This window comes from Bombus vancouverensis, chromosome 11, assembly GCF_051014615.1.
Source record: "Bombus vancouverensis nearcticus chromosome 11, iyBomVanc1_principal, whole genome shotgun sequence".
NCBI classification, from domain to species: domain Eukaryota; kingdom Metazoa; phylum Arthropoda; class Insecta; order Hymenoptera; family Apidae; genus Bombus; species Bombus vancouverensis.
The window spans coordinates 7,652,447-7,670,624 of record NC_134921.1 but is presented as its reverse complement, the minus strand read 5'-3'; the positions used below and the strand labels follow the sequence as shown (position 1 = coordinate 7,670,624).

The 18,178-nt window shown below is 34.1% G+C and overlaps 5 protein-coding genes across 9 annotated transcripts; 4 read left to right on the top strand and 1 right to left on the bottom strand.

The window, feature by feature from the left end:
- The first annotated feature begins 5,410 nt into the window (after nucleotides 1-5,410).
- LOC117153164 (transmembrane protein 45B) lies at nucleotides 5,411-7,213 on the top strand. Its single transcript, XM_033326917.2, has 2 exons — nucleotides 5,411-5,927; nucleotides 6,068-7,213. The coding sequence occupies exon 2, from the start codon at nucleotides 6,109-6,111 to the stop codon at nucleotides 6,868-6,870; it is 762 nt and encodes a 253-aa protein (XP_033182808.1). The 5' UTR covers nucleotides 5,411-5,927; nucleotides 6,068-6,108; the 3' UTR covers nucleotides 6,871-7,213.
- Nucleotides 7,214-7,505: 292 nt separating this feature from the next.
- On the top strand, nucleotides 7,506-10,139 carry LOC117153162 (uncharacterized). The gene is made up of 6 exons (XM_033326913.2): nucleotides 7,506-7,828; nucleotides 7,890-8,059; nucleotides 8,136-8,384; nucleotides 8,466-8,626; nucleotides 8,703-8,792; nucleotides 8,855-10,139. The coding sequence occupies exons 1-6, from the start codon at nucleotides 7,704-7,706 to the stop codon at nucleotides 9,926-9,928; spliced, it is 1,869 nt and encodes a 622-aa protein (XP_033182804.1). The 5' UTR covers nucleotides 7,506-7,703; the 3' UTR covers nucleotides 9,929-10,139.
- Nucleotides 10,140-10,791: 652 nt separating this feature from the next.
- On the top strand, nucleotides 10,792-13,455 carry Nfs1 (Nfs1 cysteine desulfurase). Of its 3 annotated transcripts, XM_076622566.1 has the most exons (11): nucleotides 10,794-11,017; nucleotides 11,171-11,283; nucleotides 11,359-11,438; nucleotides 11,499-11,615; nucleotides 11,700-11,837; nucleotides 11,920-12,125; nucleotides 12,194-12,315; nucleotides 12,380-12,537; nucleotides 12,618-12,889; nucleotides 12,954-13,043; nucleotides 13,264-13,455. In XM_076622566.1, the coding sequence occupies exons 2-11, from the start codon at nucleotides 11,178-11,180 to the stop codon at nucleotides 13,325-13,327; spliced, it is 1,353 nt and encodes a 450-aa protein (XP_076478681.1). In that variant the 5' UTR covers nucleotides 10,794-11,017; nucleotides 11,171-11,177; the 3' UTR covers nucleotides 13,328-13,455. The 3 variants fall into 3 exon arrangements, with proteins under 3 accessions (XP_033182807.1, XP_076478681.1, XP_033182805.1); XM_033326916.2 differs by having other exon boundaries at nucleotides 10,792-11,283; nucleotides 11,371-11,438; XM_033326914.2 differs by having other exon boundaries at nucleotides 10,794-11,283.
- Nucleotides 13,456-13,599: 144 nt separating this feature from the next.
- RabX6 (RAS oncogene family member RabX6) lies at nucleotides 13,600-15,788 on the bottom strand. Of its 3 annotated transcripts, none has more exons than XM_033326919.2 (4): nucleotides 15,652-15,788; nucleotides 14,399-14,607; nucleotides 13,971-14,215; nucleotides 13,600-13,889 (listed from the first exon to the last, which is right to left on the bottom strand). In XM_033326919.2, the coding sequence occupies exons 2-4, from the start codon at nucleotides 14,576-14,578 to the stop codon at nucleotides 13,691-13,693; spliced, it is 624 nt and encodes a 207-aa protein (XP_033182810.1). In that variant the 5' UTR covers nucleotides 14,579-14,607; nucleotides 15,652-15,788; the 3' UTR covers nucleotides 13,600-13,690. The 3 variants fall into 3 exon arrangements, with proteins under 3 accessions (XP_033182810.1, XP_033182811.1, XP_033182809.1); XM_033326920.2 differs by lacking the exon at nucleotides 15,652-15,788 and adding an exon at nucleotides 15,379-15,517; XM_033326918.2 differs by lacking the exon at nucleotides 15,652-15,788 and having other exon boundaries at nucleotides 14,399-14,783.
- CSN8 (COP9 signalosome subunit 8) lies at nucleotides 15,418-17,710 on the top strand. Its single transcript, XM_033326921.2, has 4 exons — nucleotides 15,418-15,559; nucleotides 15,674-15,744; nucleotides 16,607-16,785; nucleotides 17,015-17,710. The coding sequence occupies exons 1-4, from the start codon at nucleotides 15,503-15,505 to the stop codon at nucleotides 17,269-17,271; spliced, it is 564 nt and encodes a 187-aa protein (XP_033182812.1). The 5' UTR covers nucleotides 15,418-15,502; the 3' UTR covers nucleotides 17,272-17,710.
- Nucleotides 17,711-18,178: the final 468 nt, after the last annotated feature.

Below are 18,178 nucleotides of genomic sequence, written 5' to 3'. Positions count from 1 at the left end.
CTTTTCTTAGATTACGCGCCCGTTTTCTACCCTCTTCCGCGTCTACTGTGATTAACGGATTATGGAACTCCGCCGATGGAACCGAGAGAGGGCTGAAAAACGGTATGGCTCGGATGGAAAACGCGAGTACATTTGACCATGTGTGTTCTTTTCTACATAGAATTGAAAACAGGCATTTCAGGTGGGTGGTAAAAAGATACGAGAAGTTGATTATTCGTTAATTTGGTTAAACGTCGAACTGTTTGCTTTAACCATCGAGATTTCTCTCGGAACGTTAAAAGAATTGTTTGTAGCATTAAAGGGTAGGAAGGTATTAGGGATCTGATCGGATGCGGCCACGCGTTATTTACAAATCTTATATCGAACAAGCTTTTATCCGAGGTTCAAGTACGAGGGATATAAAGCTGAATTCATTGTTTGTTTCGCGACGAGTTTGGCACTGGCACACGTGGCGCGTCATGCGACGAACGTGTCCGGTGCAGTGTCATACGCAACCACTCGAAAGACAAAGGAAAATTTATATTCCCGATATCGACAGCGCAGTTTTTCCATTGTCGTTGATAGCGTTCGTCGCTGATGATATTCGTATGCGTACAAAAATCTGGCATAAAGGGATCGAAGTTCCAGGGAAACGTAACAGCCTGTCACGCTTCCTGGAGCAATCAATTTCAATTTCTCGTCCGCATTGTATACTTTTATTGTTTGCCAGCCACGTTCATGCACGTTCCACGTATATTTGCGTCTCGGTCGAACGAAGCAGTAGCCAGGAGTGTCGGCGAGTAATCTCGTTTCCGCTTGGACCACGAAGTTAAACTCCGTGCATTGGACCCGACTAGCAGTGTTCTCGTGTCCACATCTCGTTTCGTTTCCCTTCGCCGTCCTCTTTCCAGGGAATCGTCCGCGGTAACTTCGAGGGGGAGTTAGCCCGGACAATATATCAGTTTACAATGATAAAAAGCAAACACGGGAAATAACGTGAGGAATTACCGAACCAAACAATATGTCCCTCGTCTCTGGAGAGACTGCGTATATTTCGACCGAGCAGCACGGCAGCAGCCGACGGAGGGTGTGTGCCAACACATTTTCCTTACAATGCGTCACGATTTCGTTTTATTCGCGACGGGGCGATACGACCGTAGGGACATCGAGAATGGACTCATTATCACCCGCCAAAGGGGATGATCGGTCAAGTTGCCTCAATTATATCGGTCTGTTTTTTTTTTCTTTTTGCCAGAGATAGATTCTTCGAGAAGTATCGACTTTCGATTAGATTAGTCGCGTTCCAAACGAACGAAATGTCGGACTTTGACGGTAAAAAGTATTCGTCGTACTGAAAACGCAAGAGGCCATAGCGTCACGTCACCTCGAGGGATAGAGAGACGAAAAAGATGACTAAAAATTGGTACCCTCTTGCTCGCGGGTGCCTCTTGGTGGGTAGTACTCATGTAAGCAGTGACTAGTGAGGTAAACTCAAGTGTCTGAGGGGAAAAGGGAATACGGAGGACTCAGGGGTGAGGAGTGGTCGTCGCTAGTGGGTGTAAGGAATGAAGGGATAGTAGTGAACCGAGCTATGTTGCCTACAGGGGATGGAAGAGGGATGGTTTTTCCTCAGTCTGAGCATTCCGTAGACGATATGTTTGCAGCTAGGCTCACTTCGTCTCGGTTCGCATGCGGCTTGTATTCCTACTCTACACACGTACGATCTCTCTCTCTCTCTCCCTCTCTCTCTTCCTATCTCTCATCGATCTCTTTTACTCCAGTTCAGGGAACTACCCTCTCTCTACTTTCTAGCTTCCTTTTTTTCCCGTTCGTCTTCTTTCTTCCTTTTCTCTCTATCTGCGCGGCGGCGTACACGCGGGCCACCGGCAAGAAGTAGACAATTCACAATTAGCAAACACAAACAGAAGTACGAGTGGCTTCAAGTTGGTTGGGACGCGGTGGCAACGGGCTTAGCCGGAAGCAAACGGTGGGGTAGGGACTTCTGGGATGCGAAGCGACTAGCTTGGCAGTCCCTGAGCGTCAGCCTCCGCTCCAGAATACTCTTCTCAACTCCCGGCCCAACAGAGACCGGCGAAGGCGCATGTATGTTCTGGAAATAACGGGTGTACTCTCTGACGTATCTTGATTGCTCAAATTCCAAACGAATCTATCTGATTCAACCTTAAGACCATTTAGCGAGTCCGCATACTACTAGATACACTGTGTTCGTATTTTCCATTTGTATCAAACTATCGATTCTTCAACTTCTTTCACTATTTCCTCAATAATCGATCGAATCGGATAAAATTATGTATACGAGAATTCTTTTGCTGATATGTATATATATATATATATATATACATATCGTATGTAGTTTGGTGATACGATTTACATTGTCCATAATGTTAGAAAATATTTCAACCAGATCTCAGAATACTGTACCTTCCGATCGAACGATCGTACAATTTTATGATTACATCTGGACGTACACCCGGTATATACGCGCATCGGACTCTCGCCGTTGCGTTGGAACACTTGAAGCCCCAACCAGTTACGGCAACAATAGGCTTTGTCTTCGCGCCGTCGGCGCTCGCAAATTGGTAGAAATCTTGATTAAAGGTGCAATTCCGCTGCTGCCTACGGACAAATATGAATTGCACCCCCAATGCCCCCACCCTCTCCCACCCCGCCCCCTTTTTACCGTTTCGACAAATGAAAATGGAAAAAACGTGTTGTGCTATACTTCTTACGGCGCGACAAGTCTGCGGCTTTCCACGGATCAAGATTGAACTACCACTTTCAAATCAAACACTGCCGCATGAAGGATATTGTCGTTGGTTAAGAGGAACGGTGATGATCTGTACGAAACGATTTTCTTTCTGTACCGTCGATCCCTCATCTATTTCCTTGTTATCTCGTTTCACCTATATTAAGAAACATGTATTTATCGAGCCAGTGTGTTCGTCGACACACAACGATTCGGTTTCGTTCATGGTTCCACGAGATAATCCGATTGCGAGATTACACGGCGATTCGGATCGATAGAGCATGATCCTGGCAATAGGAAAGGGAGAAACAGCGAGACACGTATAGAAATGGAATAATAACGCGTTGTATATGACAGATGCGACAGGACCACTTGCGATAATCCGCCTTGGGCTTATCCTTTTCGAGTAAACCCTAAAATAGGTTATGTCGTATGCGCGACCCGTCCGAAATTACTCATTAACATTTACACGCGTTGATCCATCTATTAACCATCTATTATTGTTTATGGTAGTCATATCTTTTTCAGAATTTATTGCTTAAGTAAATTAATTCGGGCACGATATTTTCGTTTCTTCGTCGAAAGTCAAAAATCGAGGGATCTTAACTTTACTCAATTGGTATCCCCTGCACACGCATCAGTAGACCCTGAAGGCTCCGACGTGTTCATGCTCATCCTATGCAGAACACACAGCACAAAACTGAGTCAATTTACATAACGATAATTGAAACGTACATGAAAGGCTGTTCCAGAGTCACGGCAATACCATCTGCAAACGGGCTTTGAATTTCGAAAAGCGTATCGATATTCCCTGGAATCATGTATCGATCTGAAATGAAACTTACGAAACAAATTTGTTTGAAAAATCGTATCGCCTAACATTCCTCTGTATGTATTAAATGTATACGCAACGTAGGCTGTTGAGTGCTCGGGAAATTTTTGTAAAATAAAAACTTGATGAAAATCAGTGGGCAGAAAGTTGGAATAGTTGCAGTTTTCATTTATTTAGAACGTTGTTTGTGTGTGTGAACATATTTTAAGAAAAATTCGTAGCAAAAAGGGAGTGAAGTGGCGCGATCTAAGCTAAATCCTAGCAGATATTACAATCATCGATTTACTTTTACCAATCGATGATACATGATGTCTTTATTTATTATATATAGTAAATTGAAAATATTGTTTACGTAAAAAAGTACCATATATCACGAAAGAAATATCACTAATTATGCGAGTATCTCTCATTCAATAGATATAAAACAATATAGATGAAATGTAGAATAGACTTGTTATTCAACTTCTCCGAGAGAAATCCATTATAATTTTAATATCATTCTCGACTTTACCGATTTAGTACGGAAAAGAAACACAACACTACTAGTGGTTAGAATCAAAACTAAATTTTACTATGAAATCACGCGATCGTAGCCAGTTGCTTATATTATTTACCATATAATTAATAAGTTATAGTTGTACAGTTAATTGCTAATCTGCATAGTGATAGAATTAGTATTTATATATCAAATAATACTGATTGCCCGAGTCCCACCGGTAGGGGGTGCTATGAATGGAGGCTCACCGTATGCACGACCTGCTCACCCACCTTTTATGCAAAAAAGTCTAAAATTAATTCATCTTCAGACTACTTTTCCTTTTAATTGCTGCGTAAGATCAACAAAAGAGCTTTGAAAAAAATTGACGCGAGAAACTGAAAATCTTGATCAGAAATCCTGAAAATCTAAAACTTAAAAATGAAATAAGATTTTAATCTAATTACAATTCTATATGGGACCCTGCTTTATTAATTTTTTAAGTATATCAATAATTTTTATTTTATAATTATATATTTTTATATTTTATATCTTCTAGATTTTACTTTAACATAAGAATACAGTTTTCAAACTTCCTACTTCTAATCAAATTTTTCTTGTTAATTGATAATTGTCAAGGCAAACTATGGAGAATACAATTGCAGAGATACTTACATTCTAGTGGATTTTGAACTACTATTAGGTTCTTCATAGAGAATAAGAAAAAATGCAGGCTGTAAGAAATCTGTAACAAGACATGAAATATTATAATTGTTGTCAATCATATAGTTGATCATTTCAGAAGATTCAAATGGTAAAGGATGAAACTTTATCAAGTTTGGAGCTTTAGTAATGATAAAGATTGAAATTCTAATAAACTGTAATAAGTCTAAGAACAGGAACTTTAATATAAATGTTAAAAAGAACAAATAGAACAAAACAGATAGAATTAATGGCTTCAAAATGCGGATGTCTGTGTTTAAAAAATAAACATGCACCTCATAGTTTAATAAATAAAATTGATTGATGAAAAAGGAAGATAATAATAAAATCTTTTAACTTGATATAAAATAATATTCTTGGAGAAACAGTAATAATTACATCTGCGCTATCGTTATACAATGTGAGATGACACAGAATTGAATGTTGTAATGATATATAATATGTCAAAATCCATATGCATAATCTATTTTATTTATGAAAATATTTCTTATTTCGAAAACATAAGTGATTAGTAAAATAGTGCGAAATGAACTTTTTAAACATGGTGGTGCCATCTACCAGTAATGTACTATTAGTTGGCATTGACCCAAGGACAGTAATTAGTACCGTTAGATGGCACAACTATGTCCAACAAAGCCATTTGCGCCGTGGTTTACTCTAATTACATATAATTAATTAACTATATACTTACGTAGGAAATCGGACTAAATGCTATACTAAGAAGATTTCTGGGAGTTAAAGCTTTAATGCAATTCCTGGATAATTCAACAATTCTCATTATATACCAAGAAATTTGATTTTTCCATTTCGTCCCAAAAAGAGTAGTTCCATCGATTCATCGCTAGGTGGTCATAGTTCCACAGTCCATGTCTCAATTTTTTACTTAAACTTTTTATTTGAAAAAAAAACTAATTAGGAGCATTAATGTGTGAATTTTTATGTTGTACATTCAGAAATTAGCCTCAGCTTTCTTTTGACGTTGCTTTCAACCTATGAAATGCATGTATACAGATTTGTAAATTCAACTCAATAGATCGAGGCGTCGTTCGAATAATATAATTTTTCACGAACTACGTTCGAAAATTGCATTCATTCTGAAAAACATCCAGGGTATAAATTTTATATGTGATTGCATAGGGATATTATATACAGTGAGTAATTAGCAATAAGTGTCTATTTTAAATATATTTTTATTGTCTTCTTTCTCAGGTTCTTTACTTAGATCAAGAAACATATTTTTTATGAACAATTTACTTTTTCAACACTTCTACAGATTTCATATATTTTGCAGATTACTATCAAGAAACAGGAAGTCGATTTTACGTATACTCCATGGATAGCTATTTACCTTGTATTCTCACCGGCTTTATATTTTATACCTTTGGCCTAAAGTGGTGTTACGAATATGCTAAGTATTGGGTATCTCTAAGACCTAGAGATGATCCACATACGACAAAGGGACTAAGACTTATAGAAAAATGTGAAAGACTTATACATAGACATCCTATAGAAGGAAGTTTAAAACTAATAGCGACTGCTGTAGGATTAGCTGGTACGATAACTGGTGGTCTGCAACAAGTTGGAACTGTTTCACCAAAAGTTGTACTTGCTACAATCTATTTATTTTTTGCATTCTCTGGCCTGGTTGATGTTTTAAATTTTTATTTTCCTCATAATGTGAGCGAAGGATTAGTTAAATTGGCCCTTGCTCAAAGTTTCTTCATAGAAGGATTTCTTTTCTTATGGGGGAGTGTTGGAAGCAATGCATTAGTTGATAAAATTTTAGCACTAATAGTATGGACAACATCTTTGTCTATTTCTTTAGAACTTGTATGGCCCGAATTAAAACTTCTAAGAGGTTGTACAACATTACTCCATGGTGGTTGGATAGCACATGTAGTTCGTGTGTATCATACAGTGCCAATGTTACCAGAAGGTATTGCTCTGGTATTTTCTTGGCATGTAGCTGCTGCTTCAGCTGTGACATTATGTGTAGTAGCAGCAACAAGAAGTTGTGCTCCCAAACTTATGATAGAAGAACCACCAGAGATACCTATTTATGATTATTGTCAAGAACCAGACCAGAGAATGTAGACCCCACATGCGAATGGATACAACTTTGTGTCAATTTAAAAATTTTTATAGTATGCACAAAAGTAATATTTTTAGAGTAGTATACTGTTAGTACTGTAGTGCCAAAAAATCAAACAATGTAAACTAATCATAATTTTTACATACAGTATTAGTATTTTTTTACTTAATATTTATAACTTCATTTTGTAATACAACGAACGACTCTATTTTTAACTACATTTATACAAATGCGATGGCATAAACTTGTAATAACTTCAAATTGTAGGTAAAATACTCATTAAGAACTAAGAGGTGCCTTATTATTGTTCACTTATTTATTACTATGAAATTATGTAATTTTTTATCTTTTGTAATACGTTTTCTACCCTCCATAAACCTATTGCATGTTACGTGCAAAAATTACGTAAGTATATATTGTAAATAAATCATTTTATTAAACTTAATACGAAAATACTTAATACATAATTTATTCAACATTTAATTGTAGTATCCATATATAAATTATAGTAAACTGCAGAGTTTCCAAATCTTGAAATTCGTTTTAATACCAACCTTGACACACATATATCTCCATTAATTGCTTAGGGTGTTTTTTATAACTAGCAAAGAGTAACTAGTGTTATTCTTTTATCAATATTCAATAATAACAATAAATGCTTCGATTGGTTAGGTTTTTAACTATAATATGATTACAATAATGCACTGTTTAAAGGATTTTTTTATTATTTGATTAATTTTTATCTACTATAAACTTACAATGTAGTGCAGTTTATAGTCAATAATCATGGCCTGAAGTCATTACAATTTACTTTCTAAGAAATCAAGAGGAAGAAATGGAAACAACAACAATTACAGAACCTATGGAGGAAAGTCCTGAAAAGGTTCAAACAAGTCCTCTAATACAAGTAGTAAGAGTACCAGTAAAACATACTAACCTTGGGATAAGAAGCCATGCCATGTAAGAGAATAATACAAGACAAGAAAATTTCTTACATTACTAATAATTACTTATGTTTCAGGGATATGAGTACAATGGTAGAGCTTACATCTTTTAGCACACTTGGCAAAATACAACCTTTCTTAGTTACTATAACAACTACTGCAGCTTTGTTAGTAGATTTGCATTGTCATTTAACAGATAAAGAAGTTTGTGGCTACTTAGGTGGCCATTGGGATATTAATTCACACAGTAAATATTTCTGTAATGTTTAATGTAATTTAAATACACATTTTGTTACTAAAACTTACTTTTTCTAATATAATAGATCTATCTATAACAACTGCCTTTCCATGCCGGTATTCTGGTAAAGACAAATCAGCTGCAGCTGCTGTTGAAGCTGAAATTGCAAGGGCAATGGAATGGAAACGTGTGACTTTAGTTGGATGGTATCATTCTCATCCTAGATCTCATGCATCCCCTTCCCTGAGGGATGTTGATTCTCAATTAGATTATCAAATAAAAATGAAAGGACCTAGTGATAATGGTTACACACCATGCGTAGGTTTAATATGCTGTATGTTTTCTTTGACAAAATATTATTTATTGCTTAAAATCTTGTGATTAAGTCCAATGAATTCAAAATGATGGATTTCAGCTCCTTATAATACAGATGGCAGTTGCTATGAGTCAAATTTTAATGTTTTCTGGTCTTTACCACCTCCAGAAAATCGGCCTCATGAATATCCAAGACCAATGCTTTTGAGCTATACATTATCTCAAGAACACTTTCTTTCTCAAGATACATTAGAAGAAATTGTAAGAATTTACATAGTTCTATTCAATTAATAATTCAGCCAAGGCAATCAATACATCTTTATGTCTATTATTTCAGAGAAGATGCATAGAATATTATAGAAGTGAAGGAGGTATTGATTTTACTACCAACTTTAACAATAATACGACTTATCTTGAACGTTTAAGAGTAAGTATATAAAAATAAGATTCAAATATGAGTACAATAATAAAATACATCGATATCTGAAGTGTTCTTTAGCGTCCAAGTTACCCGGCCGTAGTAGATCGAACGGTTCATATTGGGATGTAATTAGAGAAATGATTTGTCCTGGTTCTGAAGATGGGACATCACCGGAATTTCTGGCTATGAAATTCCCTCTGGTACCAGTATCAGAATCACTTGTTCCCTCAGTCCCACCAGGGGTTGGTCTTGCACCTAATAATGCAGCTGTCTTCCTTACACCTGTGAACTTCAAGCCTGATGGTTCAATAATTACACCTACATCAAAACCTTTTGTAATGCAACCATCTACTTCTAGAGATAATATTAAAAAGGATATTATAACTACGGACACCACATCCATCACGCAAATAAAGGATGGAAACTCTACATCTAAGCAACATATATCACCATCAGAAGTGATGCCCAGCTTTCAATCCGGGGAACTTACAGTTTCTGTAAAAAATACTAAATGCGATTACGATTTTGCGCCAACTGATTTTTCGAAAGTATCTAATCCTCTCGGAACAGATATTAGTATCAATAAAACGCGGTCATCCACAACACCCGATTTTCCTTTAGCCGATATAACACAGCAAATTTCTAAATTTTCAGACCTATCAAAATTAGCTAATTTTTCCACAGCGGATTTGGCAAAGCTTTCTGGTTTTCCTATACCAGATTTTGCGAGAACGTCATCGCCATCACCATCTGCATATATGCGTAATATTGCAAATTTGTTTGGCCCAATTGGTAAAATCTCTCCTGCGAGAGATATTGAATCGAACGAACGAAAATCAAATGATTTTGCTATGGTTGATCCTATCCAGTCACCATTCAAAGCAACTATTGGATCTTCAGAATCTTGTAGAAATTTTTCTGCAACTCCGGAGGACTACACAACTGATAGGAAAAAGATGGAAATACAAAACGATAACGCAAAACTCAATCGATCAAATGAATATCAAGGAACTGAAGATCTATCAATTTCTAAATCTGAATTTGGTGGGATGTTGGATATGACCACGATACATAAAAAGCAACAACAACCACAGGGTAGTGACATTGGTGATTCATTAAATTTATCGAAAGATCGTCAGTAATTTTCCTACATGAATGCCGATTAATCAGTATTTTACGATTATGATTATTTCAATACATTTATATTACATCGCTGCCTGTATTTTGTACTCTTACATTTACTTGTCAGACATTTTTACATACAAATTAAATTATATTTTGTAATTCTAGAAATACTCAAATCAATACGATTAATTTGTATATTTATTGTATTTAATAAACCGTTTTTTATCATTTTTTTAATTCATTTAGATACTTATATCTAACTCCACTTTCGTAAGGAAAGTGGAATTTTACACATAAAATGTTAATATATTTCCAAATCATTATATGTATATGCAGTGTATATGCAAATGGAAATGTTTATGCAAAATCACTAATAGTGATTGCGGAATCACGATCATGGTCGTGATGTAACTTCATTCACGACTGTGATCGTGACCTTATTTTGAATGAATTTGTTCATTGTGATCGTAATCCTTGATCTTGATTGAATTATTTCTTATAAAATACTTCAATGTAGCTTACACAAAAATATCTGTATGTAATGTTAATTTAAACGTTATATTTAAATGTTACGTCACGTTACGTTTTCTTCATACATATATCGTAAATTTACTTTAATATTAAAAATGAAGAATAATTCAATCTTCTTTTCTTTACAGATACATCAGTATCCTAAAGAGTAAAATATTAATTCTTCCTTTCGATTGTAAAATCGTAATATTAATTTGATATTGTTAATATAAAAAATAATATAAAAGATATTAATATACAAATTATGTGATACGTGCAAAAAATAGTTATGCTCTCCACCAATCAGAAACGACCAAAAAAATTACAAATCACTGTGAAAAATCATTCTGATTGAGAATGAACATAATCGATTCACTTGTGATTTATAAGTAGCGGTTCACACCATCTCTAAATATGCAGAGAGGAAACCTCTCTAGTATATGTATACATACTGAGAACAGTGTTGCACCATTTTATATATTAATTGCATAGCGTAGTTGTACGTACACATAAATCAGTAACTAATAAATTATAGACTTGTCAGAAAAAGTTATTAAGTACATTGCATTTGCAATTGATTGTTACACTTTACATATGTATGTACATTTACAGAAGTACTCTAAATGTAGCTAAATCGATTAGATGTAATTTGAAAACAAAACTATTCAGTAATATAGTTAGGTTATCTGTGATTAGAACATGTGTTATGAAAATAGAACATAGTTGACATAAACTTGTGTTTTTATAAGAATTAATATGTTCCGGCCGGCAAGGAGCTTGTTACGCTCTTTAAATCGTATCAAAGAATGCCGTACAGTGCATGTTAATAGTCAAAATTTATCAGAAATTACAGAATATGAATGTAAGAATTATTGAATTTTGTGTTATTTTAATATTTCGTTAATTCTTGTATGTGAATATTATGATTGAATTGTAGCTGTTATCTCAGATGAGTACAAAAGAGGACCTTCAGAAGGCAGGGCACTTTATCTAGATGCTCAAGCAACTACACCACTGGTAAATATGATGTGATGAATTACAATATAATTCTTGATATTTGAATCAATTATTAAATAGGATCCACGAGTACTGGATAAGATGATGCCTTTTCTTACGGCATATTATGGAAATCCACATTCCAGAACTCACATGTATGGATGGGAAACAGAAGCTGCTGTTGAACTTGCTCGTAAAGTTAGTATCATATATAACACAATGGTTTTTTTTTAAAGAGCTATAATCTGACAAAATACTAATCAAATATTTCATTCCAAATAGCAAATAGCAAACTTAATAAATGCAGATAGCAAAGAAATTATATTTACATCTGGAGCCACAGAATGTAATAATATAGCTGTTAAAGGCGTTGCAAGGTTCTACAAAGAAAGAAAGAATCATATTGTGACAACTCAGATAGTATGTTAATTATATTGAACTATTAATTATTGTGCATTAACTTATTGTGCATTTATCTTTATATATAACTTTATCAATGTAGGAACACAAATGTGTATTAGATTCTTGTAGAGCTTTGCAAGCAGAGGGATTTGAAGTAACTTATATTCCAGTAAATGCAAATGGTCTTATTGATCTTAATCAATTAGAAGATGCAATAAGGCCAACTACTTCTTTAGTTTCTATTATGATGGTGAATAATGAGATTGGTGTGCGACAACCAATCGAAGAAATTGGTGCTATTTGTAGGTAAGGAAAGATATTATTAACTAATACCAAAAAAAATTTTGAATTCAATGATGCTATCAATTTTACAGAAAAAAGAAAGTGTTCTTTCACACAGATGCAGCCCAAGCAATTGGCAAAATTCCAATTGATGTTAATGCTATGAATATTGATTTAATGTCTATTAGTGGTCACAAAATATATGGTCCAAAAGGTACATCAAGATAAATTTTTATATATCTTATATTGAATATAATTATTATGAATGAAATTTTAAGGAGTTGGAGCATTATATGTGAGGAGGAGACCAAGGGTACGTGTAGAAGCAATCCAAAGTGGTGGTGGACAAGAAAGAGGTATGAGAAGTGGTACTGTTCCAGCACCTTTAGCAGTAGGCCTAGGGGCAGCTTGTGATTTGGCACAAACAGAAATGGAGGTAATTTTAATTATAAACTATATACCTGTATACATGTATATATATACTAATATTTAACTAAATTTATTCTTTTTTACTAGTATGATCACAAATATATCACAATACTTTCAAACCGGTTGATTGATAAAATAATGTCAAATTTACCACATGTTATACATAATGGAGATCCAGTAGCTTGGTATCCTGGATGTGTAAATTTGTCTTTTGCATATGTAGAAGGAGAATCTCTATTAATGGCTCTAAAAAATGTTGCTTTGAGCAGTGGTTCTGCTTGCACTAGTGCAAGTTTGGAACCTAGTTATGTTTTAAGAGCAATTGGAACATCAGAAGATCTAGCACATTCTAGTATCAGGTAAATTAACATGTTTATGATATCGTAATACCATAATTATCCTAATATTTATTTATCTATATAGATTCGGTATTGGTCGCTTTACAACTATCGAAGAAATCGATTTTACTGCAGAAAATACGATTCGACACGTTAGAAGACTTCGAGAAATGAGGTACATCTTATTTAATTATAATATATTTATTTAATATAAAAGCATGGATGAATTACCTTATTGATATAACTTTGGCGGTAAATACGAAAAGCGCGATGCCATAATAGAACGGAGGGAACAAATTTATTACTGGACGTTTCTCATAATTAAGAACATATGGCTTTAAATATTGGTTGTTATATATACTTAATAATACATATTTAAATTGCTTATTTTGTAGCCCATTATGGGAGATGGTCGAAGAAGGAATTGATTTGAAAACTATTAAATGGACTCAGCATTAGTGATGCTTTGTTACACAGCTTCAACTATGTGGATTTAATGTACAATGTTGACTGTGAGTCATATACATAGATTAAGTCTAATTAAGTAAAATATCTTTTAATATCTAATAAATGTTTATTTAAAATTCTTTGCTTTCATGACTTCTTTAAAATTTAACTTCGATTGTATATAAATTCTTCTAATACTTCCCTTACTCCTCCCATTTTTTATTTTAGGGTGCTTTCTCTTATAGAAAAGCTTGGCATTACCATTATTTGATATAAAAAAGTAATTTTACTCTTCACACTTTATTACCATGTACTGAGTTATCCTAGTTATAAAAAATGTTGCTTCAGGATCATACACTTGCTAATATTTATTATTTAGCACAAACATGATGGATCAGCAGCTTCATCAATATACGAAATTTTAAATCTGTCTTTGTCCATTTCATGCAGTTCCATGCGTGATCTGTTAGCTTCCACTAGATGCTGTGCTATATCTTCAAACATTTCATGTATGCCTTCTCCAGTCTTACATGATGTCTTATATATGCCAGAAATTAAATTGTGACATTGTTCACTGTAACAAATAATACATTGTTTTTTTCAAATATGCACATATATGTACATTGCATAATACTTAGGTTGTCATTAAACTCACCAAAATTGTTCCATTTCTGCATCTGTAACTTGTGGAGCTGTGCTTTCCAAATCACTTTTATTCCCACACAGAAATATTTTTGCATTTTCAGCATATGTGACAATATCAAGCAAATGTTGAGATAAAAGATGGAAAGACGTTGAATTATCTAATGCAAAAACTAGTATAGCAGCTTCTGCAAATTTATAATAGCTTGATGTTACTGATGCAACTCTTTCCATTCCACCTGTATCCCATAATTGCAACTAGAATATAAAATAGAATTAAATGTATAATATAAATGTGAATAGCAGTATATCATATATGTAGAATAAATTTTCTAGGTACGTATATGATATATTTATAAAAATATATATATGGGGAAAAGTGAAATTGTTCAAAGTATATATAGATAAACATATACATATATATATATATAAACATGTTACTCGTATTCGTCTGTCTTCAACAACATATTCTTTATCGATATTATCGAGACCCAATGTAGACTTGCGATCGCTGCTCGTTACAAAAGTATTGTTCGCAAAACGTCTAAATATAGAAGTCTTTCCAACACCGTATTCCCCGCACAGAATAACTTTCTGTTCGGTTACTTTAACAGTAGCCATATTAGGCTTATGTCACTTCGCCGGTCGTACTAAAATACAAAAACTGCAGCATCAGTAATAACAAATTATTATGTTTGGTATTTATAACATTTTATGCAATAGTCATTTGGCTGTATTCAGTATACAGCCACTAACACGAGCACAATGACAGTCGTGACTATAGAAATATTATACCCGTAACGGACCATAAGATACAGCTACATAAGTACCATAAAATACCTATTCACATCGATACGGAGCGAAACAGATTCCGAGTAGTTCGTAGTTTTGTAATAAAACTCAATAATGTACTTCTAAAGTAGTTTGAATTAAATATGAATTTAAGTAAAATTTAAAAATTCATTTCATTAAATGCTTTCTGTGCTTGCAGCAACAGATAATATTATTTGAATTTTGTACAAGTGCCATGCAAACAATATTGTAACATATAATCGTAATTACTAATGAAAGACATGATTTACTTTTATGATGACGTTTTATATCGATATTTTTATTTCAAAACAATGCAGTTATTCGAGAATTTTTAAGGATAAGTTCTATTGGTAGTTTTTAGACAAAATTCGGAACTAGTTCGTTATACATACTATTTAAATACGTTTTATAGCTTTAAACTTCATTACATAATTCTAAAATTAAAATGATCTATATAAATTGAATTATCTAAATTGATGATATAAAAAATGTAGTTGGGTTTAAATAGAAATTAATTTTAAATTAGAAGTTACGTAATATAATTTGAAAAGTTGGCTTGTCGAGTACTGCCATCTATATTGAAGTAATACAGGAATTACCAATATAACCTGTATTTAATCTTCGGATGTTTAGATTTCTTGTTTGACGTTGATTATTTCAATGTTGCCGCGTACTTTTAACACAATTGTTTCAGTATCGTTTTTTTCTCTGTGGAAATAACGAAATTTCACCATGGTGCTAAGTGAAGTAGATAAATTTCTCCAAGAATTAGAGAAAGCTGAGTTGGAGGTAAATATATTTCTTGAGCAGTGTTCAAACATAGGTTATGCCGACTACTGCTCCGTTCTTCAGAAACATCAGTAAATTCTTTATATACTTACTTATTGCATATCATTTTCGCAGGCGCCTGGTGGAGTTGCATCACCACAAACTTATGCTCAATTATTAGCCGTATATCTTTATCAAAATGATCTGTGAGTACGACATGACTTTTGTTACTTTACTTTCTTTATTTTTTAAATATCGCTCAAAAATAAGATAATTTATTTTATCTAAGAATATCATACATCTCATGATCCAAATTTACAACATGTACTTATACGTTTGCTAATAAAATTATTGTTTGTATATATCGTGCTGACGCCATCTGCAAATTCGTGTTCATGCTTGCGAAATACAAACTTTTTTTTAAATATATGATTTCCTTGAACGATAATTAAAATAAAAATTTGTTACTTATTTATTTGTGTATAGGTATATATATTTGCATTTTCTTATAGATATATGATTAATGACATACGTTTATATATATTGTTAATTTTGGTTTGTTGAACACATTACTTAACCTACAATTATGTTCCATTTTCTTTATATATTGCGTTTATATTTTATTAGAAAACATCTCGTGTGAATGAATAATAGGTTTTATGAATTATGAGTTTGTTGATCGCATGACGTATTCTTTTATCATGCGTAAAAAATCATGGAAAAATAATTACATATCTATTATTGTAGTTTACTAATTTATGACACAATATTTATCCCATTTTATTATGTGTATGTTGTTTGTTAACCGTATACATAATTTTATGAATGAACTTATTTTTTGTAATAAATAATTCTTTAGAGTATAATGTTTTTATGTTTCAATGGTTCATAAAATTTATCCTTTAGAGGAATATCGTCGTATTTCTTTAGAGTTTGTAACAAACACTTCCCTTCTTATTCGGTTTTTTACTATTAACAATACTTCAACGACACAAATTCGTTCCTTATAAGACCTGCACGAGTGAGATTTCGATCCGTCTTTATTTGATCGAAAAATCACCGTCGCAGATGCAACGCCAAATACTTATGGAAGCGGATACCAGCGGACTTGAAAAGCGGAAACAGAGAACTTGGCCAGATATGGGTGGTAGGACAACGTATGTGGCAGAGAGATTGGCCTGCAGTACACGTGGCCCTTAATGCAGAGTGGAGTGAGGATGTTTCTGACATTATGGCTGCTTTAAAAGGTATATGTCGTAGAATAAACGAGAAAAAATAACCAAATAACCATTCCAATCAATTCCAATCAATTGAAGCTTTTTTCTCTATGTATCTATTTGAAAATGATTATTTTCTCAAAGAAAATTTTTTCTAGTTTTTATTTAATTTTTTCAAAGAATCTTTATATATCAAATCTTACAGAAAAAAATGTCTCGACGCTTGAATCGAGATATCAATTCTAGATTGGTTTTTCAGATAATGTTCGAGAAAGAGCAATTATCTTAATATCCAGGGCTTATTCGTCATTGGGTTTAACCGTGTTCGCATCAATGACGGGCTTAACGTTGGAGGAAGCGCGTCGGGTTGCCATCGAAAGAGGTTGGGTCGTAGATGGGACGATGGTGCAGCCTTGCAAGATCCAGAAAGAAGAGAGTAACCTCGCCCATGAGGTGTGTCTGACCGAGGATCAGCTGTACAAACTCACTCAATTCGTGTCTTTCTTGGAGAACTAAACGGGTAGCAGCGATGCTCACACAACGTGAAGACACGAACATCGACAGTACTTTAAACTTAGTTTTACCTCGTAATCGTATTATATAAAGGAGGAAGTGCTTCAAAGGAGGCACCTGTGTCCTTTCCCTAAGTATATACCTCGGTCTACCTACGCGTTCTATTCAATCGGAAGACTCATTCGATGAAGCTCGTTGTAAGCATGGAGTCAACAACTCGATTAATCAATAACTGGCTGCTGTGTGCGAGGAAACTGGCATTTTCTAGAAGAAGCACTTTTTACAGGAGAGAAGATCCACGGACCGCGTCACGGGTTTTAGCTTAATATACATATATACGTTCTGATCAACCAGTGTTCATTTAGAATTAAAACACCTGGGATGAATTATTCTGTTGTATAAAATAATAATCACAGATGTGATCAACTATGTTCTGATACAACGTCCGATGTGTAAAATGTTGCTTGCCTCTGCCATTCAATGATTTTCATTAACCATTTTGCTCCTTTCAGGTTCATTCTTCCCTACAAGATTTATTTATTCTTTAAGTAATAATATTTTTATTTCCTCATTTTTTTCTAATAAATTAATTTCTTTAGTAGTATCTTCAGTAAAGGACTGGACCATCTACTGATTTTTTAAATGCAGGTTGAATTATGTAACTAATACAAGATCTTAGAGCAATAAAGTCATGTTAGCTAGGGGAAAGGGTGATCTCGAAACGAGTGGCTTCGATCGCGCGTGAAAGCAAGCGGGTGTATCGTGCTCGGTGAGGTCGGTTGAAAAATCCGCGCGAGGAGATTCTGCCGCGGGCATTGCGTCACGCAAATCGAATCCTTACGGGTCGCGGACAGATAGGTATGCCCGGTTGGCTCGTAGCTTGTGGCCCCCGAGTAATTCTCTATGAAAT